The following is a 21,149-nucleotide window of genomic DNA, read 5'->3' on the forward strand; positions in this document are numbered from 1 at the left end:
GTAGCTTTGGTTTTTTTGCAGATGATAATTATATATATACATATTTAAACTCTTTATCTTTTGTAAAATGGTTAATGCTAAATGAATATTGTTCTTTTGGGGGGATTATTGAATGTTCAGATCAGACCTCCAGTTTTAGATGTGATACATGTATCATTAAAAAGAACCGTCAGAACCCTGGACAGTTAAAGTGGGGAGGGAGTGAAGCGTTTTACTTGTGACTTAGTGAGACATTTGAGCCTGTTTCTAGATAATAAACTTGGATGGAAAAAAAGCTGTGTGTGCTTTCTACACTGTTTCTATTCAGAAATATTTTTTTGTGGCTGACATAAAGAAAAAACCTGCTTCACAAAGGTGTGTGATTTGGAAGGGCAGTTTCTTCACTACACGCTGATAGGCAGAGGGTAGATATTCAGACTTAATACACAGCAACATGTATGAGAGAGCAGCTGCTGAAGTGAATGTTAAACACATATTATCTATGTCAAACTGCTATTGTATAAATATTGGCTTGAAAAATAAAAAAACGCTCCCACCTAGACTTTTTATGGTTAGCTTGATGTTTAGTTCCAGATTTATTTATTTATTTAGGTATTTATTACTTTGACTTAGATGTTCAACAATTATCCTGTTTCTAATAACGTCAATGTTCAATTCTTGTTCCAGTTTCTCCCACCGGTTTAGGGTCACAGGTCAAGCTGAGTTCTTTGGGAATCTGTTCTGTGCAGCAGCAGAGAGAGAACAGCAGACAGGAGAGAAGATACTGGAGCTGTTATCATCAGTGTGCAGATATAAAACATTCCCTCTTAAAGAGAAATGGTGTGATTTCCTCCTGGACCTTTACTCTTATGGTTGTGAAACAGGCTTAAGTGTCCTTCCATCATCACTGTCAGTTATCCAGTCAGCTACTGCAGTCTGGTCCATAAACCTCTCAGAGAGAAAGCCCTCCATCCTCCTGGAAGTGCTGAAACTCCAATCAGAGAAGAAACGAGTGAAGCTGACAGGCTGCTCATATGAAGAAAGTGAAGTGAGGAGTTTCCTACAGTGTCTGCCTTATATCTCACAGCTCAGGTAAGTCTGATAATATTGAAAGGAAGTTTGTCAAAACATTATTTGACTATAATTTAAAATTGAACAAAATGTTGAAAGAAATTATTGCTGTCTCTCAGTGGATTAATTATTCAGCAGTATTTTAATATAGTTTGATATTATCACAGCTAATAACACACATACAATTAGACTATTTCATCTGACTGTACAAATGTTCTCTCAATTTAACATAATCTGTACATTAGATGGTTTGTCCCATAAGATTGTTCCTGCCAATAAAACAGTGGTCAATTCCTAATTTAATAATTAATGCATTTTAATACCTAATCTACAATGTTGTTAAGAATAGTAATTAATAATAAATAAATAATTAAGGCTACACTATAAACATAAAGCTTTAAATATACTCTGTGATCAGTATCAGATACTGCTTCTAGTGAGCGGTGAGCGGTCTCATAAACCCGACCGGAGCACCTTTAGAGTTTCATCTTGGAAAACAATAGACAGCACAGCAATGTCACGCTACCACTGACTGGTGGTCTGTAGGCTGTGTAGCTACTGAGGCACAAAGACAAATCTCTCTACACACACACACAAATCCCCACATGCATTTGCAGATCTGCCACAGCAGAAGTTTAACAAAAGTCATGTCTAAAAAGAGCCAATTGAGAGTCTTGTCTGAGTTGTAACCGATGAATTGTCTGTATTTCCAGCTCTCTGATCTAAACTTAGACTGAGTCATTAATATGTTTGTCTGCTTTTACAGATTTCTCTACATATTTACAAATCTCAATACATTTGCTAATCTGATTACACAAACACACACATTTAGACATAGCTACACAATTCTCCACTCACATTTGTGAATAGTTTGCTACCATAGATGTGTTAAGATACTTGGAGAGATATTCACTTAGAAAAATCTTAGTAACAATTTCCACACAGAAATTCTTATTAAAATTCACAGAGAATATTTAAAGTAACCTTTTATTTATGTTTAAGACTAGTCTCTATTAAAACTTCTTAAGTTAACTTTACTAGCTGTTTTTTGTCTTTGTCAGTAAATTTTCCATGCCAGTTTTACTTAGACTATGTACTGTAAAACTTCCAATAAAAACAGGGTCCCAAATAAACACAGGTCTCCAATAAAGGCCTGGTCTGGATTTTATAGAAATTATCTCGATGTATAAAACCTCTTAAAACCCACCGGGTCGCCCGTGTTATATCCCAACTGGTGTTCAAACTAACTGGTTGCTGTACGTGTGTGCATGTTGTGTGCTGCAGCTGTGATGTGTCTCTGTCACCAGATTCGTCGACATTCACAAACATATTACTGGTGATTTTCAAGTCTCATATCTACAGTAGTAGATGTATAAGTGAGCCCTACATTACAGCCACACACAAAAAATAAATTCTAGAAAATATAAGTTTAAATAGCATCAAGCTGGATTTGATTTAACTGGATCAAAACCAATACAGTTCCCCAACGTATTGCTTTTGTCCATGAGCCACTGGAGTGACTCTATTTCACTGCTTCCAGTCATGTATTGATTGATTACGTCAGCACCCAGGTAACATTTATTTGGGGGTTGATCTAAAACAACTGGTTACCTCGTGCTCGTTGTTGAAAATATACAAATATGTTTATCAGAGTTCTTTCTCGAGGCTACCGTCACACTGACCACTATATTACAGCCCCCTATGACACTAGACATTATGACAAAGAAATATTTTCAGACAGTGAAGATGTAACTTAGATAATACTGTCAAAATATACGAAGCGATTGTTAGCCACACACAGATTGTTTGTGTTAGTTCATTCAGATTCACCGGCGCTGTAAACAACAGAGATGGAAAAAAACTCTGAATCGATCATAAATTCTGTACAGTCTGTGTCCGTTCCTCCATTGTTTATATTCCTTTAGTAGTAGTCCTTTCATGATGTGTGTGTGTGTGTGTGTGTGTGTGTCTGTGTGTGTGTGTGTGTGTGTGTGTGTGTGGGTGTCAAAGATGAGGGGGAAAGCAGTCGAGGTTGATAGATTTCACTGTATGATGTTCATTAGCAGGTATTTGTAGGCTTTTATCAGATAAACTCCATATCTGTAATACATGGCTCTTTTCTGTTGTTGACATCATATCATCACAAAATGTTCAATTCTTGTTACAGTGTCTCTCAGAGGTTTGAAGATGAAGTCGAGTTCTTTGGGAATCTGTTCTGTGCAGCAGCAGAGAGAGAACAGCAGACAGGAGAGAAGATACTGGAGCTGTTATCATCAGTGTGCAGATATAAAACATTCCCTCTTAGAGACAGAAACATGTATAATGAAGCCAATAAACATCAGTGTGATGTCCTGTTGGATCTGCACTCTCACCTGAAGGACTATGAGACTAAAACAGGGTTGAGTGTCCTTCCATCATTACAGTCAGTTTTCCAGTCAGCTCCTGCAGTCTGGTTCATAAACCTCTCAGAGAGAAAGACCTCCATCCTCCTGGAAGTGCTGAAACTCCAATCAGAGAAGAAACAAGTGGAGCTGACAGGCGGCTCACATGAAGAGAGTGAAGCGAGGAGTTTCCTACAGTGTCTGCCTTATATCTCACAGCTCAGGTAAGTCTGATAATATTAAGTTAAAATTGGTCAAAAGGTTGTTTGACTATAATTTATGAATGAACAAAATGTAGAAAAACATGAATGTTGTTTCTCAGTACAGTAATTATTCATCAGTATTTTAATATAGTTTGATATTATCACATCCTTGATTAGATATATTGTACATAAGATGGTTTGTAATGCAGTATGTTTTGTACTTTATCTTTGTTGTTTTCACTCTTCATCCATAATATAGTGTTTTAGCTGTGATCCAGAGTTCAATTGTCCTCTCGGCTGCAGCTCCTGGGGTTCACCCTTCATAGTTTTATAGGTCACATGCTGTTTTATTCAACAAAAGATAACCCTGGAAATCCTTTTTATGTTGCACTAGTACTGTAGGAAGTCAGTAATAATTTTACAGAATGATGCAGGTACAAACGTGTGGTCCAGTATTTCAGTATTTGGAGCTAATTGGTTCATAAATTATCTGGATAAAGAATTGCTTTTAGCCAATAAATTAACTGTAACTGAGCAGAATGTTTGAACGATTAATGATTCAGTGAATGAGAGGATTCTGATCAAGTTGTTTATTAGTAATATTGAAAACAAACTCCACGTCATCAGGATGTGATACCACTAGAAATCCTTATTCTGTTACTACAAGTGAAGGTTGTCCTTTGGACCTTGAGATTGGTTTGGGTCGGCAGATATGGATCTGATAGCAGTCAAAGAATCAGGGTAGAAGAGAGGATCCTCAGGTCAATGAGTCTTATTGTAGGAATTACAGTAGACAGACATAAACAGGCTGATGCCAGGGTGACAGTGATTGTGAGTATAGGTGTGTGTGTGTGTGTGTGTGTGTGTGTGTGTGTGTGTGTGTGTGATTTACAAAGAGAATAACAATATATGATATACTGGATAATTACAAAATATGAGAATGAACGTGTGAAAACTAACCTTACTTGATGAATGAAAACACGGTAGAAACACAAAGATAACTTACATTATGTTCTTCGACAGACAACAGCAGGTAAAAACCTGAACAAAGTGTCCCGAATTGTCTCGTGAAGACACTAACAGACACGACAGCGCCCTTGTGAACAGAGATACTCAGGCTTTCTTACAGTTCCACTAGTACTGTATGAAGGTTCATAGCGTTTTACACAGTGATGGCTGTTAAAACTTGTGTTCCAGTATTTCAGGCTTTGGAGCTCATTGATTAATAAATGTTTTTGGTGTCACGCTCCTGTCTGGGGGGGTAAGAGCACAATCATAAAAGAAAGAAAAAGGACTTTCCCTCCCTGGTCCCCAAAACAAAGCCGAACAAAGGATTCCCACTAAAGTGAGGTGATTTATTTTACAATCGTGAGATAGAAGTGGAACAAAGACTAGAAACCAACTTCAGGGGGAACCAAGGCCAAAACAATAAACAAACAGAGATCTAACCTCTCCGGTCATTGGACGGTTCTGACCTCCATTGAATTGTACTTACGTTTTTTAAGGTGAAGGTAATGTGTTCAATTGATCAGTGCACATGCATGTTATGTCACTGTGTTTAGTTTTATAGATGACATGCTGTTTTATTCAGTGGAAGATAAAAATAAGAAACATCTCCTATAGCCAAGTCGTATCTTTGGTTCATCCTATTTACCGGAGTAGTGAACAATGTTTCCATTACATTAGAACCTTACAGGGTGGTAATAATTCTTCCAGGTATGAGGAAGGACCTCAGGTGATTTTGACTGCAAAATGCATTAAAATATAAAATAATGATCAGTTTTATTTATGTTTATGGTAAGTGACCATGGTATATGTGGGATCCGCTGCACATTGGACGGTTCTGGCCTCCACGTTGTCCATTAAATGCTGATAATAGACACCTTGTAGGGCATTATCTCTTACATGATATACTGTATGATTACAAAATATGGGATGAACTTGCAAAAAATAATCTCACTTGATGGATGAAAACAAAGGGTGCTCTTATTGATCAGTCACCGATTGTAATTGGTTGATATTTGCTCTAATTAGTTTAATCTGCGATTTCTATAAAGACCGATCAGAAGAGCTGATCAGCTGACGCATTTATTTTATTCCACAGGAAAGTTATTTAGTCTTTGACGTACATAAATTTACTTGGGCTGGCCGCTGGTCTAAGATAAGGAAAAAGCAAGTATTTGTGAGTAAACAATAAAACATAAAATAAAGTGGATAATTAAATAGAATTAAAAAGGTGAAATAATCAATGACCTATAGAAATAGAAATATACCCTCCACAGTTCCACTGTCATTCTGTGGAAACTGCTAAACTCTAAGCTGCTCCCAATAATAAACAACAGGCTGCAGTTTAACTTGTGTCAGGTTGAACATGTTTCCTGCCAATCAATACACAGTGGTCAATTCATAATTTAATAATAATACTTAATCTAGAATGTTGTTAAGAATAGTAAATAATAATAAATAAAAAAGGCTACACTATAAACATAAAGCTTTAAATATATACTGTGATTGGTATCGGCTGATACTGCTTCTAGTGAGCAGTCTCAAAAACTCTGACTGGAACACCCTTAAAATTATTGTTACTTGGATTTTAGGTTGATAGATTTCACTGTCTGATGTTCATTAGTAGGTATTTGTAGGCTTTTATCCGATAAACTCCATATCAGTAATGTATGGCTCTTTTTCTGTTGTTGACATCATATCATCACAAAATGTTCAATTCTTGTTACAGTGTCTCTCAGAGGTTTGAAGATGAAGTCGAGTTCTTTGGGAATCTGTTCTGTGCAGCAGCAGAGAGAGAACAGCAGACAGGAGAGAAGATACTGGAGCTGTTATCATCAGTGTGCAGATATAAAACATTCCCTCTTAATGACAGAAACATGTATAATGAAGCCAATAAACATCAGTGTGATGTCCTGTTGGATCTGCACTCTCACCTGAAGGACTATGAGACTAAAACAGGGTTGAGTGTCCTTCCATCATTACAGTCAGTTTTCCAGTCAGCTCCTGCAGTCTGGTTCATAAACCTCTCAGAGAGAAAGACCTCCATCCTCCTGGAAGTGCTGAAACTCCAATCAGAGAAGAAACAAGTGGAGCTGACAGGCGGCTCACATGAAGAGAGTGAAGCGAGGAGTTTCCTACAGTGTCTGCCTTATATCTCACAGCTCAGGTAAGTCTGATAATATTAAGTTAAAATTGGTCAAAAGGTTGTTTGACTATAATTTATGAATGAACAAAATGTAGAAAAACATGAATGTTGTTTCTCAGTACAGTAATTATTCAGCAGTATTTTAATATAGTTTGATATTATCACATCCTTGATTAGATATATTGTACATAAGATGGTTTGTAATACAGTATGTTTTGTACTTTATCTTTGTTGTTTTCACTCTTCATCCATAATATAGTGTTTTAGCTGTGATCCAGAGTTCAATTGTCCTCTCGGCTGCAGCTCCTGGGGTTCACCATTCATAGTTTTATAGGTCACATGCTGTTTTATTCAACAAAAGATAACCCTGGAAATCCTTTTATGTTGCACTAGTACTGTAGGAAGTCAGTAATAATTTTACAGAATGATGCAGGTACAAACGTGTGGTCCAGTATTTCAGTATTTGGAGCTAATTGGTTCATAAATTATCTGGATAAAGAATTGCTTTTAGCCAATAAATTAACTGTAACTGAGCAGAATGTTTGAACGATTAATGATTCAGTGAATGAGAGGATTCTGATCAAGTTGTTTATTAGTAATATTGAAAACAAACTCCACGTCATCAGGATGTGATACCACTAGAAATCCTTATTCTGTTACTACAAGTGAAGGTTGTCCTTTGGACCTTGAGATTGGTTTGGGTCGGCAGATATGGATCTGATTGCAGTCAAAGAATCAGGGTAGAAGAGAGGATCCTCAGGTCAATGAGTCTTATTGTAGGAATTACAGTAGACAGACATAAACAGGCTGATGCCAGGGTGACAGTGATTGTGAGTATAGGTGTGTGTGTGTGTGTGTGTGTGTGTGTGTGTGTGTGTGTGTGTGTGATTTACAAAGAGAATAACAATATATGATATACTGGATAATTACAAAATATGGGAATGAATGTGTGAAAACTAACCTTACTTGATGAATGAAAACACGGTAGAAACACAAAGATAACTTACATTATGTTCTTCGACAGACAACAGCAGGTAAAAACCTGAACAAAGTGTCCCGAATTGTCTCGTGAAGACACTAACAGACACGACAGCGCCCTTGTGAACAGAGATACTCAGGCTTTCTTACAGTTCCACTAGTACTGTATGAAGGTTCATAGCGTTTTACACAGTGATGGCTGTTAAAACTTGTGTTCCAGTATTTCAGGCTTTGGAGCTCATTGATTAATAAATGTTTTTGGTGTCACGCTCCTGTCTGGGGGGTAAGAGCACAATCATAAAAGAAAGAAAAAGGACTTTCCCTCCCTGGTCCCCAAAACAAAGCCGAACAAAGGATTCCCACTAAAGTGAGGTGATTTATTTTACAATCGTGAGATAGAAGTGGAACAAAGACTAGAAACCAACTTCAGGGGGAACCAAGGCCAAAACAATAAACAAACAGAGATCTAACCTCTCCGGTCATTGGACGGTTCTGACCTCCATTGAATTGTACTTACGTTTTAAGGTGAAGGTAATGTGTTCAATTGATCAGTGCACATGCATGTTATGTCACTGTGTTTAGTTTTATAGATGACATGCTGTTTTATTCAGTGGAAGATAAAAAATAAGAAACATCTCCTATAGCCAAGTCGTATCTTTGGTTCATCCTATTTACCGGAGTAGTGAACAATGTTTCCATTACATTAGAACCTTACAGGGTGTAATAATTCTTCCAGGTATGAGGAAGGACCTCAGGTGATTTTGACTGCAAAATGCATTAAAATATAAAATAATGATCAGTTTTATTTATGTTTATGGTAAGTGACCATGGTATATGTGGGATCCGCTGCACATTGGACGGTTCTGGCCTCCACGTTGTCCATTAAATGCTGATAATAGACACCTTGTAGGGCATTATCTCTTACATGATATACTGTATGATTACAAAATATGGGATGAACTTGCAAAAAATAATCTCACTTGATGGATGAAAACAAAGGGTGCTCTTATTGATCAGTCACCGATTGTAATTGGTTGATATTTGCTCTAATTAGTTTAATCTGCGATTTCTATAAAGACCGATCAGAAGAGCTGATCAGCTGACGCATTTATTTTATTCCACAGGAAAGTTATTTAGTCTTTGACGTACATAAATTTACTTGGGCTGGCCGCTGGTCTAAGATAAGGAAAAAGCAAGTATTTGTGAGTAAACAATAAAACATAAAATAAAGTGGATAATTAAATAGAATTAAAAAGGTGAAATAATCAATGACCTATAGAAATAGAAATATACCCTCCACAGTTCCACTGTCATTCTGTGGAAACTGCTAAACTCTAAGCTGCTCCCAATAATAAACAACAGGCTGCAGTTTAACTTGTGTCAGGTTGAACATGTTTCCTGCCAATCAATACACAGTGGTCAATTCATAATTTAATAATAATACTTAATCTAGAATGTTGTTAAGAATAGTAAATAATAATAAATAAAAAAGGCTACACTATAAACATAAAGCTTTAAATATATACTGTGATTGGTATCGGCTGATACTGCTTCTAGTGAGCAGTCTCAAAAACTCTGACTGGAACACCCTTAAAATTATTGTTACTTGGATTTTAGGTTGATAGATTTCACTGTCTGATGTTCATTAGTAGGTATTTGTAGGCTTTTATCCGATAAACTCCATATCAGTAATGTATGGCTCTTTTTCTGTTGTTGACATCATATCATAACAGAATGTTCAATTCTCGTTACAGTGTCTTTCAGAGGTTTGAAGGTGAAGCCAAGTTCTTTGGGAATCTGTTCTGTGCAGCAGCAGAGAGAGAACAGCAGACAGGAGAGAAGATACTGGAGCTGTTATCATCAGTGTGCAGATATAAAACATTCCCTCTTAATGACATGGATGAATATGATGATGGTAATGAGAGGGAATATCAGTGTGATTTCCTGCTGGATCTTTACTCCCACCTGAAGGACTATGAGACTAAAACAGACTTGAGTGTCCTTCCATCATTACAGTCAGTTCTCCAGTCAGCTCCTGCAGTCTGGTCCATAAACCTCTCAGAGAGAAATACCTCCATCCTCCTGGAAGTGCTGAAACTCCAATCAGAGAAGAAACAAGTGAAGCTGACAGGCTGCTCACATGAAGAGAGTGAAGTGAGGAGTTTCCTACAGTGTCTGCCTTATATCTCACAGCTCAGGTAAATTAATTGTTCATCACATGACTTCAGTTACATTTGTGGAATTGTGTTCTTACATCTACAGCAACTCACTGTTAGTTTGTATTATTGAAAAGTAACTCCATGCCATCAGGATATGTTCTCATAAGTGTAATCATAAAAATACTGCTTTACACATTCCACTTTACAGCAGCATCACGTTATGTGACCTCTCCTTAGTTGAGCAGGTTGGCAGAGGAGAAGCAATGTCAGCAGTTTATTTTGGTCAAAGTGGTGTCGGTGTATCCCTCCCTCTAAGTACATCAATGTGTTAGTGTTGGATTTACTGTACAACTCATCAGTGGTTCACATTTTGAGGACTGTATCATGAACATATCTGGTCCCCAAATATAATTGGTTATGGATACTGGATGGGACACTCATTCACTGGCTACCCTGATTGTAGGAGAGTGAGAAGTGACTGAGCAGGATGTTTGAACTGTGAATAATCCAGAGGAGTCAATGAGAGGACTTTGATCAAGTACTTTTGCAAAGATAAATTAGGTAACATCTCTTCAGTTTAATTTTACAGCAATTAAAAAATAAAACAAAGGGTGCTCTTATTGATCAGTCACCGATTGTAATTGGTTGATATAAAAAATAAAACACAAGGAATGCTGAATTTATATTCCATTCAACTGAAGACTGGACTGAACTTTACTGATCACAATGAACATTGATCCAGCTGTATAGTGAGCAGCAGATTAAGATTTCAGACACCAGAAATAATCATCATTTAGTGTCAGCACAGACAGATGTAGTGTAGCAACTGTAATTTACACGTCTTTTAATTCAGGAGCAAGGTGAAGCATTACACAACAGAATTTTAAATAACTTTTGTTATTCCACTCTGTACATTTATTTATTGTGAATATATTTTACTCTTGAAACTTAATTTGATTTTATACAGCACAGCCCATCAGTAGTGTGTTGCTGTTTTATGCAGCTGAGATAAAATCATCATAAAATGTTTCCTTCTCTTTATTTCAGTTTTGTTCCTCAGTCGTCAGATCGTTATGAAGAAACCAAGTTCTTTGGGAATCTGTTGTGTGCAGCAGCAGAGAGAGAACAGCAGACAGGAGAGAAGATACTGGAGCTGTTATCATCAGTGTGCAGATATAAAACATTCCCTCTTAGAGAGAAATGGTGGGATTTCCAGCTGGACCTTTACTCTTATGGTTGTGAAACAGGCTTGAGTGTCCTTCCATCATTACAGTCAGTTCTCCAGTCAGCTCCTGCAGTCTGGTCCATAAACCTCTCAGAGAGAAAGACCTCCATCCTCCTGGAAGTGCTGAAACTCCAATCAGAGAAGAAACAAGTGAAGCTGACAGGCTGCTCACTTGAAGAGAGTGAAGTGAGGAGTTTCCTACAGTGTCTGCCTTATATCTCACAGCTCAGGTAAGTCTGATAATATTGAAAGGAAGTTTGTCAAAACATTATTTGACTATAATTTAAAATTGAACAAAATTTTGAAAGAGATGATTGCTGTCTGTCAGTGGATTCATTATTCAGCAGTATTTTAATATAGTTTGATATTATCACAGCTAATAACACACATACAATTAGACTATGTCATCTGACTGACAAATCTCTCTACAAACACACACAAATCCCCACATGCATTTGCAGATCTGCCACAGCAGAAGTTTAACAAAAGTCATGTCTAAAAAGAGCCAATTGAGAGTCTTGTCTGAGTTGAAACCGATGAATTGTCTGTATTTCCAGCTATCTGATCTAAAACTTAGACTTAGTCATTAACATGTTTGTCTGCTTCTACAGATTTCTCTACATATTTACAAATCTCAATACATTTGTTGATCTGATTACACAAACACACATATTTAGACATAGCTACACAATTCTCCACTCACATTTGTGAATAAGTTTGCTACCATAGATATGGTAAGATACTTGGAGAGATATTTACTTAGAAAAATCTTAGTAACAATTTCCACACAGAAATTCTTAGTAAAATTCACAGAGGATATTTCAAGTGACCTTTTACTTATGTTTAAGACTAGTCTCTATTAAAACGTCTTAAGTTAACTTTAATAGCTGTTTTTTGTGTTTGTCAGTAAATTTTCCATGGCAGTTTTACTTAGACTATGTACTGTAAAACTTCCAATAAACACAGGTCTCCAATAAAGGCCTGGTCTAGATTTTATAGAAATGATCTCGATGTATAAAACCTCTTAAAACCCACCCGGTCGCCCGTGTTATATCCCAACTGGTGTTCAAACTAACTGGTTGCTGTACGTGTGTGCGTGTTGTGTGCTGCAGCTGTGATGTGTCTCTGTCACCAGATTCGTCAGACATTCACAAACATATTACTGGTGATTTTCAAGTCTCATATCTACAGTAGTAGATGTATAAGTGAGCCCTACATTACAGCCACACACAAAAAATACATTCTAGAAAATATAAGTTTAAATAGCATCAAGCTGGTTTTCGGTCTCACTGGAGCAAAACCAATAAAGTTCCCCAACATATTGCTTTTGTCCATGAGCCACTGGAGTGACTCTGTTTCACTGCTTCCAGTCATGTATTGATTGATTACGTCAGCACCCAGGTAACATTTATTTGTGGGTTGATCTAAAACAACTGGTTACCTCGTGCTCGTTGTTGAAAATATACAAACATGTTTATCAGAGTTCTTTCTCGAGGCTACCGTCACACTGACCACTATATTACCGCCCCCTATGACACTAGACATTATGACAAAGAAATATTTTCAGACAGTGAAGATGTAACTTAGATAATACTGTCAAAATATACGAAGCGATTGTGAGCCACACACAGATTGTTTGTGTTAGTTCATTCAGATTCACTGGTGCTGTAAACCACAGAGACGGAAAAAAACTCTGAAGCGATCATAAATTCTGTACAGTCTGTGTCCGTTCCTCCATTATTTATATTCATTTAGTAGTAGTCCTTTCATGGTGTGTGTGTGTGTGTGTGTGTGTGTGTGTGTGTGTGTGTGTGTGTGTGTGTGTGTCAAAGATGAGGGGAAGAGCAGAGCAGGTTGATAGATTTCACTGTCTGATGTTCATAAGCAGGTATTTGTAGGATTTTATCAGATAAACTCCATATCAGCAATGTATGGCTCTTTTTCTGTTGTTGACATCATATCATAACATAATGTTCAATTCTCGTTACAGTGTCTCTCAAAGGTTTGAAGGTAAAACCAAGTTCTTTGGGAATCTGTTCTGTGCAGCAGCAGAGAGAGAACAGCAGACAGGAGAGAAGATACTGGAGCTGTTTTCATCAGTGTGCAGATATGAAACATTCCCTCTTAATGACAGATACATGTATTATGATGCCAAGAAATCTCAGTGTGATTTCCTGTTGGATCTGCACTCTCACCTGAAGGACTATGAAACTGAAACAGGGTTGAATGTCCTTCCATTATTGCAGTCAGTTTTCCAGTCAGCTCCTGCAGTCTGGTTCATAAACCTCTCAGAGAGAAAGACCTCCATCCTCCTGGAAGTGCTGAAACTCCAATCAGAGAAGAAACAAGTGGAGCTGACAGGCTGCTCATATGAAGAAAGTGAAGTGAGGAGTTTCGTACAGTGTCTGCCTTATATCTCACATCTCAGGTAGGTCAGATAATATTAAGAAGAAGTTTGTCAAAAGGTTTTTTGTCTATAATTTCTGAATTAACAAAATGTAGAAAAACATGTTATACATTATCACATCCTTGATTAAATATATTGTACATAAGATGGTTTGTAATGCAGTTTGTATGTAAATATGTATATTTGTACTTTATCTTTGCTGTTTTCACATTTCATCCATTATATTGTGTTTTAGCTGTGATCCAGAGTTCAATTGTCCTCTTGGCTGCAGCTCCTGGGGTTCACCCTTCATAGTTTTATAGGTCACATGCTGTTTTTCTCAACAAAAGATAACCCTGGAAATCCTTTTTATGTTGCACTAGAACTGTATGAAGTCAGTAATAATTTTACAGAATGATTCAGGTAAAAACCTGAACAAAGTGTCTCAACTTTCTCCTCTGCTCTGCATGCAGTGAGTGAAGACACTAACAGACACGACGGCGCCCTCTTTAACAGAGATACACAGGCTTTCTTACAGTTCCACTAGTACTGTATGAAGGTTCATAGAGTTTTACACAGTGATGGCTGGTAAAACTTGTGTTCCAGTATTTCAGGCTTTGGAGCTCATTGATTAATAAATGTTTTGGTGTCAAACTCCTGTCTGGGGGGTAAGAGCACAATCATAAAAGAAAGAAAAAGGACTTTCCCCTCCCTGGTCCCCAAAACAAAGCCGAACAAAGGATTCCCACTAAAGAGAGGTGATTTATTTTACAATCGTGAGCTAAAAGTTGAACAAATACTAAATGTTATTGTACAGCGCCTTTCTAGTCTTCCGACCACTCAAAGCGCTTTTACACTACTAGCCACATTCACCCTTTCACACACGGCAAAATCCATTGAACAGAAACTAACGCATTCATACCCATTCACTGCATCGGAAGCAATTTGGGATTCAGTATCTTGCTCAAGGATATTTCGACATGTGGCAGTAGGAGCCAGGGATCGAACCAACAACCTTCCGATTAGTGGACAACCCGCTCTTCCTCTGAGCCACAGCCACCCTGTGGCAGGTCTAGAAACCAACTTCAGGGTGAACCAAGGCCAAAACAATAAACAGAGATCTAACTTCTCCAAACTAGTGATTGCTAATTCCTAGGTGAAAGTAAATAAAACCAAAGACATTTACTAACTCTAACTCTCTAACATGAAAAGCAGGATAAAATAGGGCAAAAGGAATGTCAGTTCACCTCTACAACATCCACTATATACAAACCAGAAAAATAGAATAATAATATTGACACAAATCTCCAATATTTTCAAGCGAATTTACAACAAATGTTTTTACAGAACTAACCAAATAACACAATAGATTCTTTGAGAACCGAGGAAAGAAAGATGCTGAGTGTTGGGAGGTCAAGACATTTTAAAAGTGCCGGGTGTTGCGCAGAAACAAACCAGCAGTGGACACTCAACCTGCCAGTCAGGAGGAGACCCACCATCCCATCATTTAGTGACTAACATTTAGTGAAGAATTTCATTCAGTAAAAATCCACATATAACCCTTAAAATCCTTGTTTTTGATTTCACTGTATGATGTTCATTAGCAGGTATTTGTAGGCTTTTATCAGATAAACTCCATATCAGTAATGTATGGCTCTTTTTCTGCTGTTGACATCATATCATAACAAAATGTTCAATTCTCATTACAGTGTCTATTACTGGTTTGAAGGTAAAGCCAAGTTCTTTGGGAATCTGTTCTGTGCAGCAGCAGAGAGAGAAAAGCAGACAGGAGAGAAGATACTGGAGTTGTTATCATCAGTGTGCAGATATGAAACATTCCCTTTTAATGACATGGATGAATATGATGATGATGATGAGAGGGAATATCAGTGTGATTTCCTGCTGGATCTTTACTCCCACCTGAAGGACTATGAGACTAAAACATGGTTGAGTGTCCTTCCATCATCACAGTCAGTTCTCCAGTCAGTTCCTGCAGTCTGGTTCATAAACCTCTCAAAGAGAAATACCTCCATCCTCCTGGAAGTGCTGAAACTCCAATCAGAGAAGAAACAAGTGAAGCTGACAGGCTGCTCACATGAAGAGAGTGAAGTGAGGAGTTTCCTACAGTGTCTGCCTTATATCTCACAGCTCAGGTAAATTAACTGTTCATCACATGACTTCAGTTACATTTGTGGAATTGTGTTCTTACATCTACAGCAACTCACTGTTAGTTTGTAATATTGAAAAGTAACTCCATGCCATCAGGATGTATACTCATAAGTATAATCATAAAAGTACTACTTTACACATTCCACTTTACAGCAGCATCACGTTATGTGACCTCTCGTCAGTTGAGCAGGTTGGCAGAGGAGAAGCAATGTCAGCAGTTTATTTTGGTCTGAAAAACAGTGGTGTCAGTGCATCCCTCCCTCTAAGTACATCAATGTGTTAGTGTTGGATTTACTGTACGACTCATCTGAAGACACTTATGAAGTGGTTCACATTTTGAGGACTGAATCATGAACATATTTGGTACCCAAATAAAATTGGTTATGGATACTGGATGGGACACTCATTCACTTGCTACCAGTGACGGCTGGTGGAGATTTTGGGTGGGTGGGCTAACAAGTGCATTACACTCATCAATACGTCACACAGCAGCCACAGCAGCAGCACATCAAGTTACAGCAACAACATTTTATACTTTGTTATAGCAAGGGCTCTACGGCAACACTGGGGAGACAAACCCAAAAGAAAGACCTGATGCCAAAGAAAAATCTCTCTCTCTCTCTCTCTCTCTCTCTCTCTCTCTCCTCTGTACACATCAGCACATGCCAATTGCGCTACAACAACATTATAGAAAAATACCAGCAACAATTTGCAACACCATAAATCTATAAAACCAAAGCAAAAATAATTATTTGTAGAAGGGAGAGTTGTTTCAGAGCTTGGGCATACCTTATTTAAAACGCAGCTCACATCGACACAAACAGGTCAATCACCATGTCAGACTCCACCCTGCTGTACCTCACCATCAGCTCACCTTTCAGTTTCTCCCTGAAGATCATTGGGTAATGTTCACATGCAAAGACAACAAGTGCCTGGCTTTCTCAAAGCGAGCCTTTGACTTCTCGACCATTAAGTCACAGCACTGTGCGGCTACTGAGACATTATCAGAGCGCCGCATCCTGCGCGGGCGTTACAGCGGCTGCAGCTGTGTCCACATCTGGATTTGGCTGATTGTCATCTGTGGTCAGCAGTTCAGATATGAAGCATGAAAAATGATCCAGGCCCTGTCTCGTTTTGAGACAATCTGTGGTCTTAGACGTGTACTTTGCAACCTGTGTGTTTGACAGGTGATCAGCTAATTGACTGTGTAAAAAAGAGAACTGGAGTGAAGTGGGAGATTCATTGGACCCCCGCAGGGCGAGCTCATGTCCCCCACATAATATAATACAGTCCACAGTCCGTGATAGTGAATGTCTGTGTTTCTTTACCAGCTCGTTGTGTCTCTGTACAGGATGCAGTGACTCTCATTAAGCTGACAGCTGATGTTCACTTTACCCATCAATGACAGCTTTACGCTGTTTCCAATGTGGCTCGTGCTGCATTCATGTTTCCTAACTTTGTCGGATAAATGTTTTAAATCCACAATTCCTTGTTGGGTCCAAACCAAGTCTCCTCCAAACAGCAAACATGGGAAACAGAAAAGTGAATTCCTAGCTACACTTGCTGTTAGCCAGTCCGTTAGCTGAAACCACGGAACACAAAATTACGATTTTGTCGTTCGTCCTTTTCTGTTATTTGAACACCTTTTTGATGAGGTGTTCTCAATCTCTGTATTTCCATTTTTTCCTCCAAAGACTTTAAAGAAAATTGATTAGAAAGTAATGTTCATGCTAATGCCTGCCATTACTACGAACTAGCATCACTGTAACTACTGTGCTGTGATTGGTCGAAGGTCACCGTACTGTAGCTGCTGCGCTGTGATTGGTCGAAGGTCACTGTACTGTAGCTACTGCGCTGTGATTGGTCGAAGGTCACTGTACTGTAACTACTGCGCTGTGATTGGTCGAAGGTCACTGTACTGTAGCTACTGCGCTGTGATTGGTCGAAGGTCACTGTACTGTAACTACTGCGCTGTGATTGGTCGAAGGTCACTGTACTGTAGCTACTGCGCTGTTATTGGTCGAAGGTCAGCCTTATGAAGGGGGCGTGTCACGTCACCTGTCAATCACAATCAAATGGACGCTTACGCTACTGTGCTTTGGCTGACTACATTTAGCCCATTCACAGAAAAAAACCCAAGATATTTCATATATCCTGGGTTTTTTCTGTCACTTTTTGGTGCTGTTGCTGCTCTAGGTTCTACCAAAATTCCAACAATATGTTCTAAGGTTTTTAATAAATAGTTTTTCATCTTTACTGTAAAAGATAGGGGGGGCTTAGCCCTGTTAGTCCATATGTACCAGCCGTCCCTGCTGGCTATCCTGATTGTAGGAGAGTGAGCAGTGACTGAGCATGATGTTTGAACTGTGAATAATCCAGAGGAGTCAATGAGAGGACTTTCAACAAGTACCTTTGCAAAGATAAATTAGGTAACATCTCTTCAGTTTAATTTTAAAGCAATGGAAAAAAGTAAAACACAAGGAATGCTAACTTAATATTAGCTGTATAGTGAGCAGCAAATTAAGATTTCAGACACAAGAAATTATCATCATTTAGTGTCAGGACAGACAGATGTAGTGTAGCAACTGTAATTTACACGTCTTTCATTTCAACTTTAAAGTTTAATTTGATTTTATACAGCACAGCCCATCAGTAGTGTGTTGCTGTTTTATGCAGCTGAGATCAAATCATCATAAAATGTTTCCTTCTCTTTATTTCAGTTTTGTTCCTCAGTCGTCAGATCGTTATGAAGAAACCAAGTTCTTTGGTAATCTGTTCTGTGCAGCAGCAGAGAGAGAACAGCAGACAGGAGAGAAGATACTGGAGCTGTTATCATCAGTGTGCAAATATAAAAAATCCCTCTTAGAGAGAAATGGTGTGATTTCCAGCTGGACCTTTACTCTTATTGGTCTATAACAGGCTTGAGTGTCCTTCCATCATTACAGTCAGTTCTCCAGTCAGCTCCTGCAGTCTGGTCCATAAACCTCTCAGAGAGAAAGACCTCCATCCTCCTGGAAGTGCTGAAACTCCAATCAGAGAAGAAACAAGTGAAGCTGACAGGCTGCTCACATGAAGAGAGTGAAGTGAGGAGTTTCCTACAGTGTCTGCCTTATATCTCACAGCTCAGGTAAATTAATTGTTCATCAAATGACTTCAGTTACATTTGTGGAATTGTGTTCTTACATCTACAGCAACTCACTGTTAGTTTGTAATATTGAAAAGTAACTCCATGCCATCAGGATGTGTTCTCATAAGTGTAATCATAAAAGTACTACTTTACATATTCCACTTTACAGCAGCATCACGTTATGTGACCTCTCGTTAGTTGAGCAGGTTGGCAGAGGAGAAGCAATGTCAGCAGTTTATTTTGGTCTGAAAAACAGTGGTGTCGGTGCATCCCTCCCTCTAAGTACATCAATGTGTTAGTGTTGGATTTACTGTACCACTCATCTGAAGACACTTATGAAGTGGTTCACATTTTGAGGACTGAATCATGACCATATTTGGTCCCCAAATATAATTGGTTATGGATACTGGATGGGACACTCATTCACTGGCTACCCTGATTGTAGGAGAGTGAGCAGTGACTGAGTAGGATGTTTGAACTGTGAATAATCCAGAGGAGTCAATGAGAGGACTTTGATCAAGTACTTTTGCAAAGATAAATTAGGTAACATCTCTTCAGTTTAATTTTACAGCAATTAAAAAAAATAAAACACAAGGAATGCTAAATTTATATTCCTTTCAACTGAAGACTGGACTGAACTGTACTGATCACGATGAGCATTGATCCAGCTGTATAGTGAGCAGCAAATTAAGATTTCAGACACCAGAAACAATCATCATTTAGTGTCAGCACAGACAGATGTAGTGTAGCAACTGTAATTTACACGACTTTCATTTCAGGAGCAAGGTGAAGCATTGCACAACAGGATTTTAAATAACTTTTGTTATTCCACTCTGTATATTTATTTATTGTGAATATATTTTACTCTTGAAACTTAATTTGATTTTAAACAGCCCAGCCCATCAGTAGTGTGTTGCTGTTTTATGCAGCTGAGATCAAATCATCATAAAATGTTTCCTTCTCTTTATTTCAGTTTTGTTCCTCAGTCGTCAGATCGTTATGAAGAAACCAAGTTCTTTGGGAATCTGTTCTGTGCAGCAGCAGAGAGAGAACAGCAGACAGGAGAGAAGATACTGGAGCTGTTATCATCAGTGTGCAGATATCAAACATTCCCTCTTAAAGAGAAATGGTGTGATTTCCTGCTGGACCTTTACTCTTATTATTGTGAAACAGGCTTGAGTGTCCTTCCATCATTACAGTCAGTTCTCCAGTCAGCTCCTGCAGTCTGGTCCATAAACCTCTCAGAGAGAAAGATCTCCATCCTCCTGGAAGTGCTGAAACTCCAATCAGAGAAGAAACAAGTGAAGCTGACAGACTGCTCACATGAAGAGAGTGAAGTGAGGAGTTTCCTACAGTGTCTGCCTTATATCTCACAGCTCAGGTAAGTCTGATAATATTGAAAGGAAGTTTGTGAAAACATTATTTGACTATAATTTAAAATTGAACAAAATGTTGAAAGAGATGATTTCTGTCTGTCAGTGGATTAATTATTCATCAGTATTTTAATATAGTTTGACATTATCACAGCTAATAACACACATACAATTAGACTATTTCATCTGACTGTACAAATGTTCTCTCAATTTAACATAATCTGTACATTAGATGGTTTGTCCCACAAGATTGTTCCTGCCAATAAAAACAGTGGTCAATTCCTAATTTAATAATTAATGCATTTTAATACTTAATCGAAATGTTGTTAAGAATAGTAATTACTAATAAATAAATAGATAAGGCTATACTATAAACATAAAGCTTTAAATATACTCTGTTATCAGTATCAGATACTGCTTCTAGTGAGCGGTCTCAAAAACCCGACCGGAGCACGTTTAGAGTTTCATCTTGGAAAACAATAGACAGCACAGCAATGTCACGCTACCGCTGACTGGTGGTCTGTAGGCTGTGTAGCTACTGAGGCACACAGACAAATCTCTCTACACACAGACAAATCCCCACATGCATTTGCAGATCTGCCACAGCAGAAGTTTAGCAAAAGTCATGTCTAAAAAGAGCCAATTGAGAGTCTTGTCTGAATTGTAACTGATGAATTGTCTGTATTTCCAGCTCTCGGAGTAAAAAGTTAGACTGAGTCATTAATATGTTTGTCTGCTTTTACAGATTTCTCTACATATATACAAATGTCAATACATTTGTTGATCTGATTATACAAACACAGATTTAGACATAGCTACACAATTCTCCACTCACATTTCTGAATAGTTTTGCTACCATAGATATGTTAAGATACTTGGAGAGATATTCACTTAGAAAAATCTTGGTAACAATTTCCACACAGAAATTCTTAGTAGAATTCAGAGAG

General features: G+C 38.0%; 1 protein-coding gene across 17 annotated transcripts in view; it reads left to right on the forward strand.

The window, feature by feature from the left end:
- The first annotated feature begins 631 nt into the window (after window positions 1–631).
- LOC127378566 (uncharacterized) overlaps window positions 632–21,149 on the forward strand; it is a 63,613-nt gene continuing 43,095 nt past the window's right edge. For 3 of the 17 annotated variants that reach the window (XM_051427487.1, XM_051427498.1, XM_051427500.1), the window contains exon 1: window positions 6,387–6,806. In XM_051427487.1, coding sequence (XP_051283447.1) covers window positions 6,517–6,806 — 290 coding nt within the window. In that variant the 5' untranslated portion in view covers window positions 6,387–6,516. The other 14 variants (XM_051427497.1, XM_051427499.1, XM_051427482.1 and 11 more) reach the window with 13 other exon arrangements.

Source organism: Dicentrarchus labrax, unplaced genomic scaffold, assembly GCF_905237075.1.
Source record: "Dicentrarchus labrax unplaced genomic scaffold, dlabrax2021, whole genome shotgun sequence".
Lineage (NCBI taxonomy): Eukaryota > Metazoa > Chordata > Actinopteri > Moronidae > Dicentrarchus > Dicentrarchus labrax.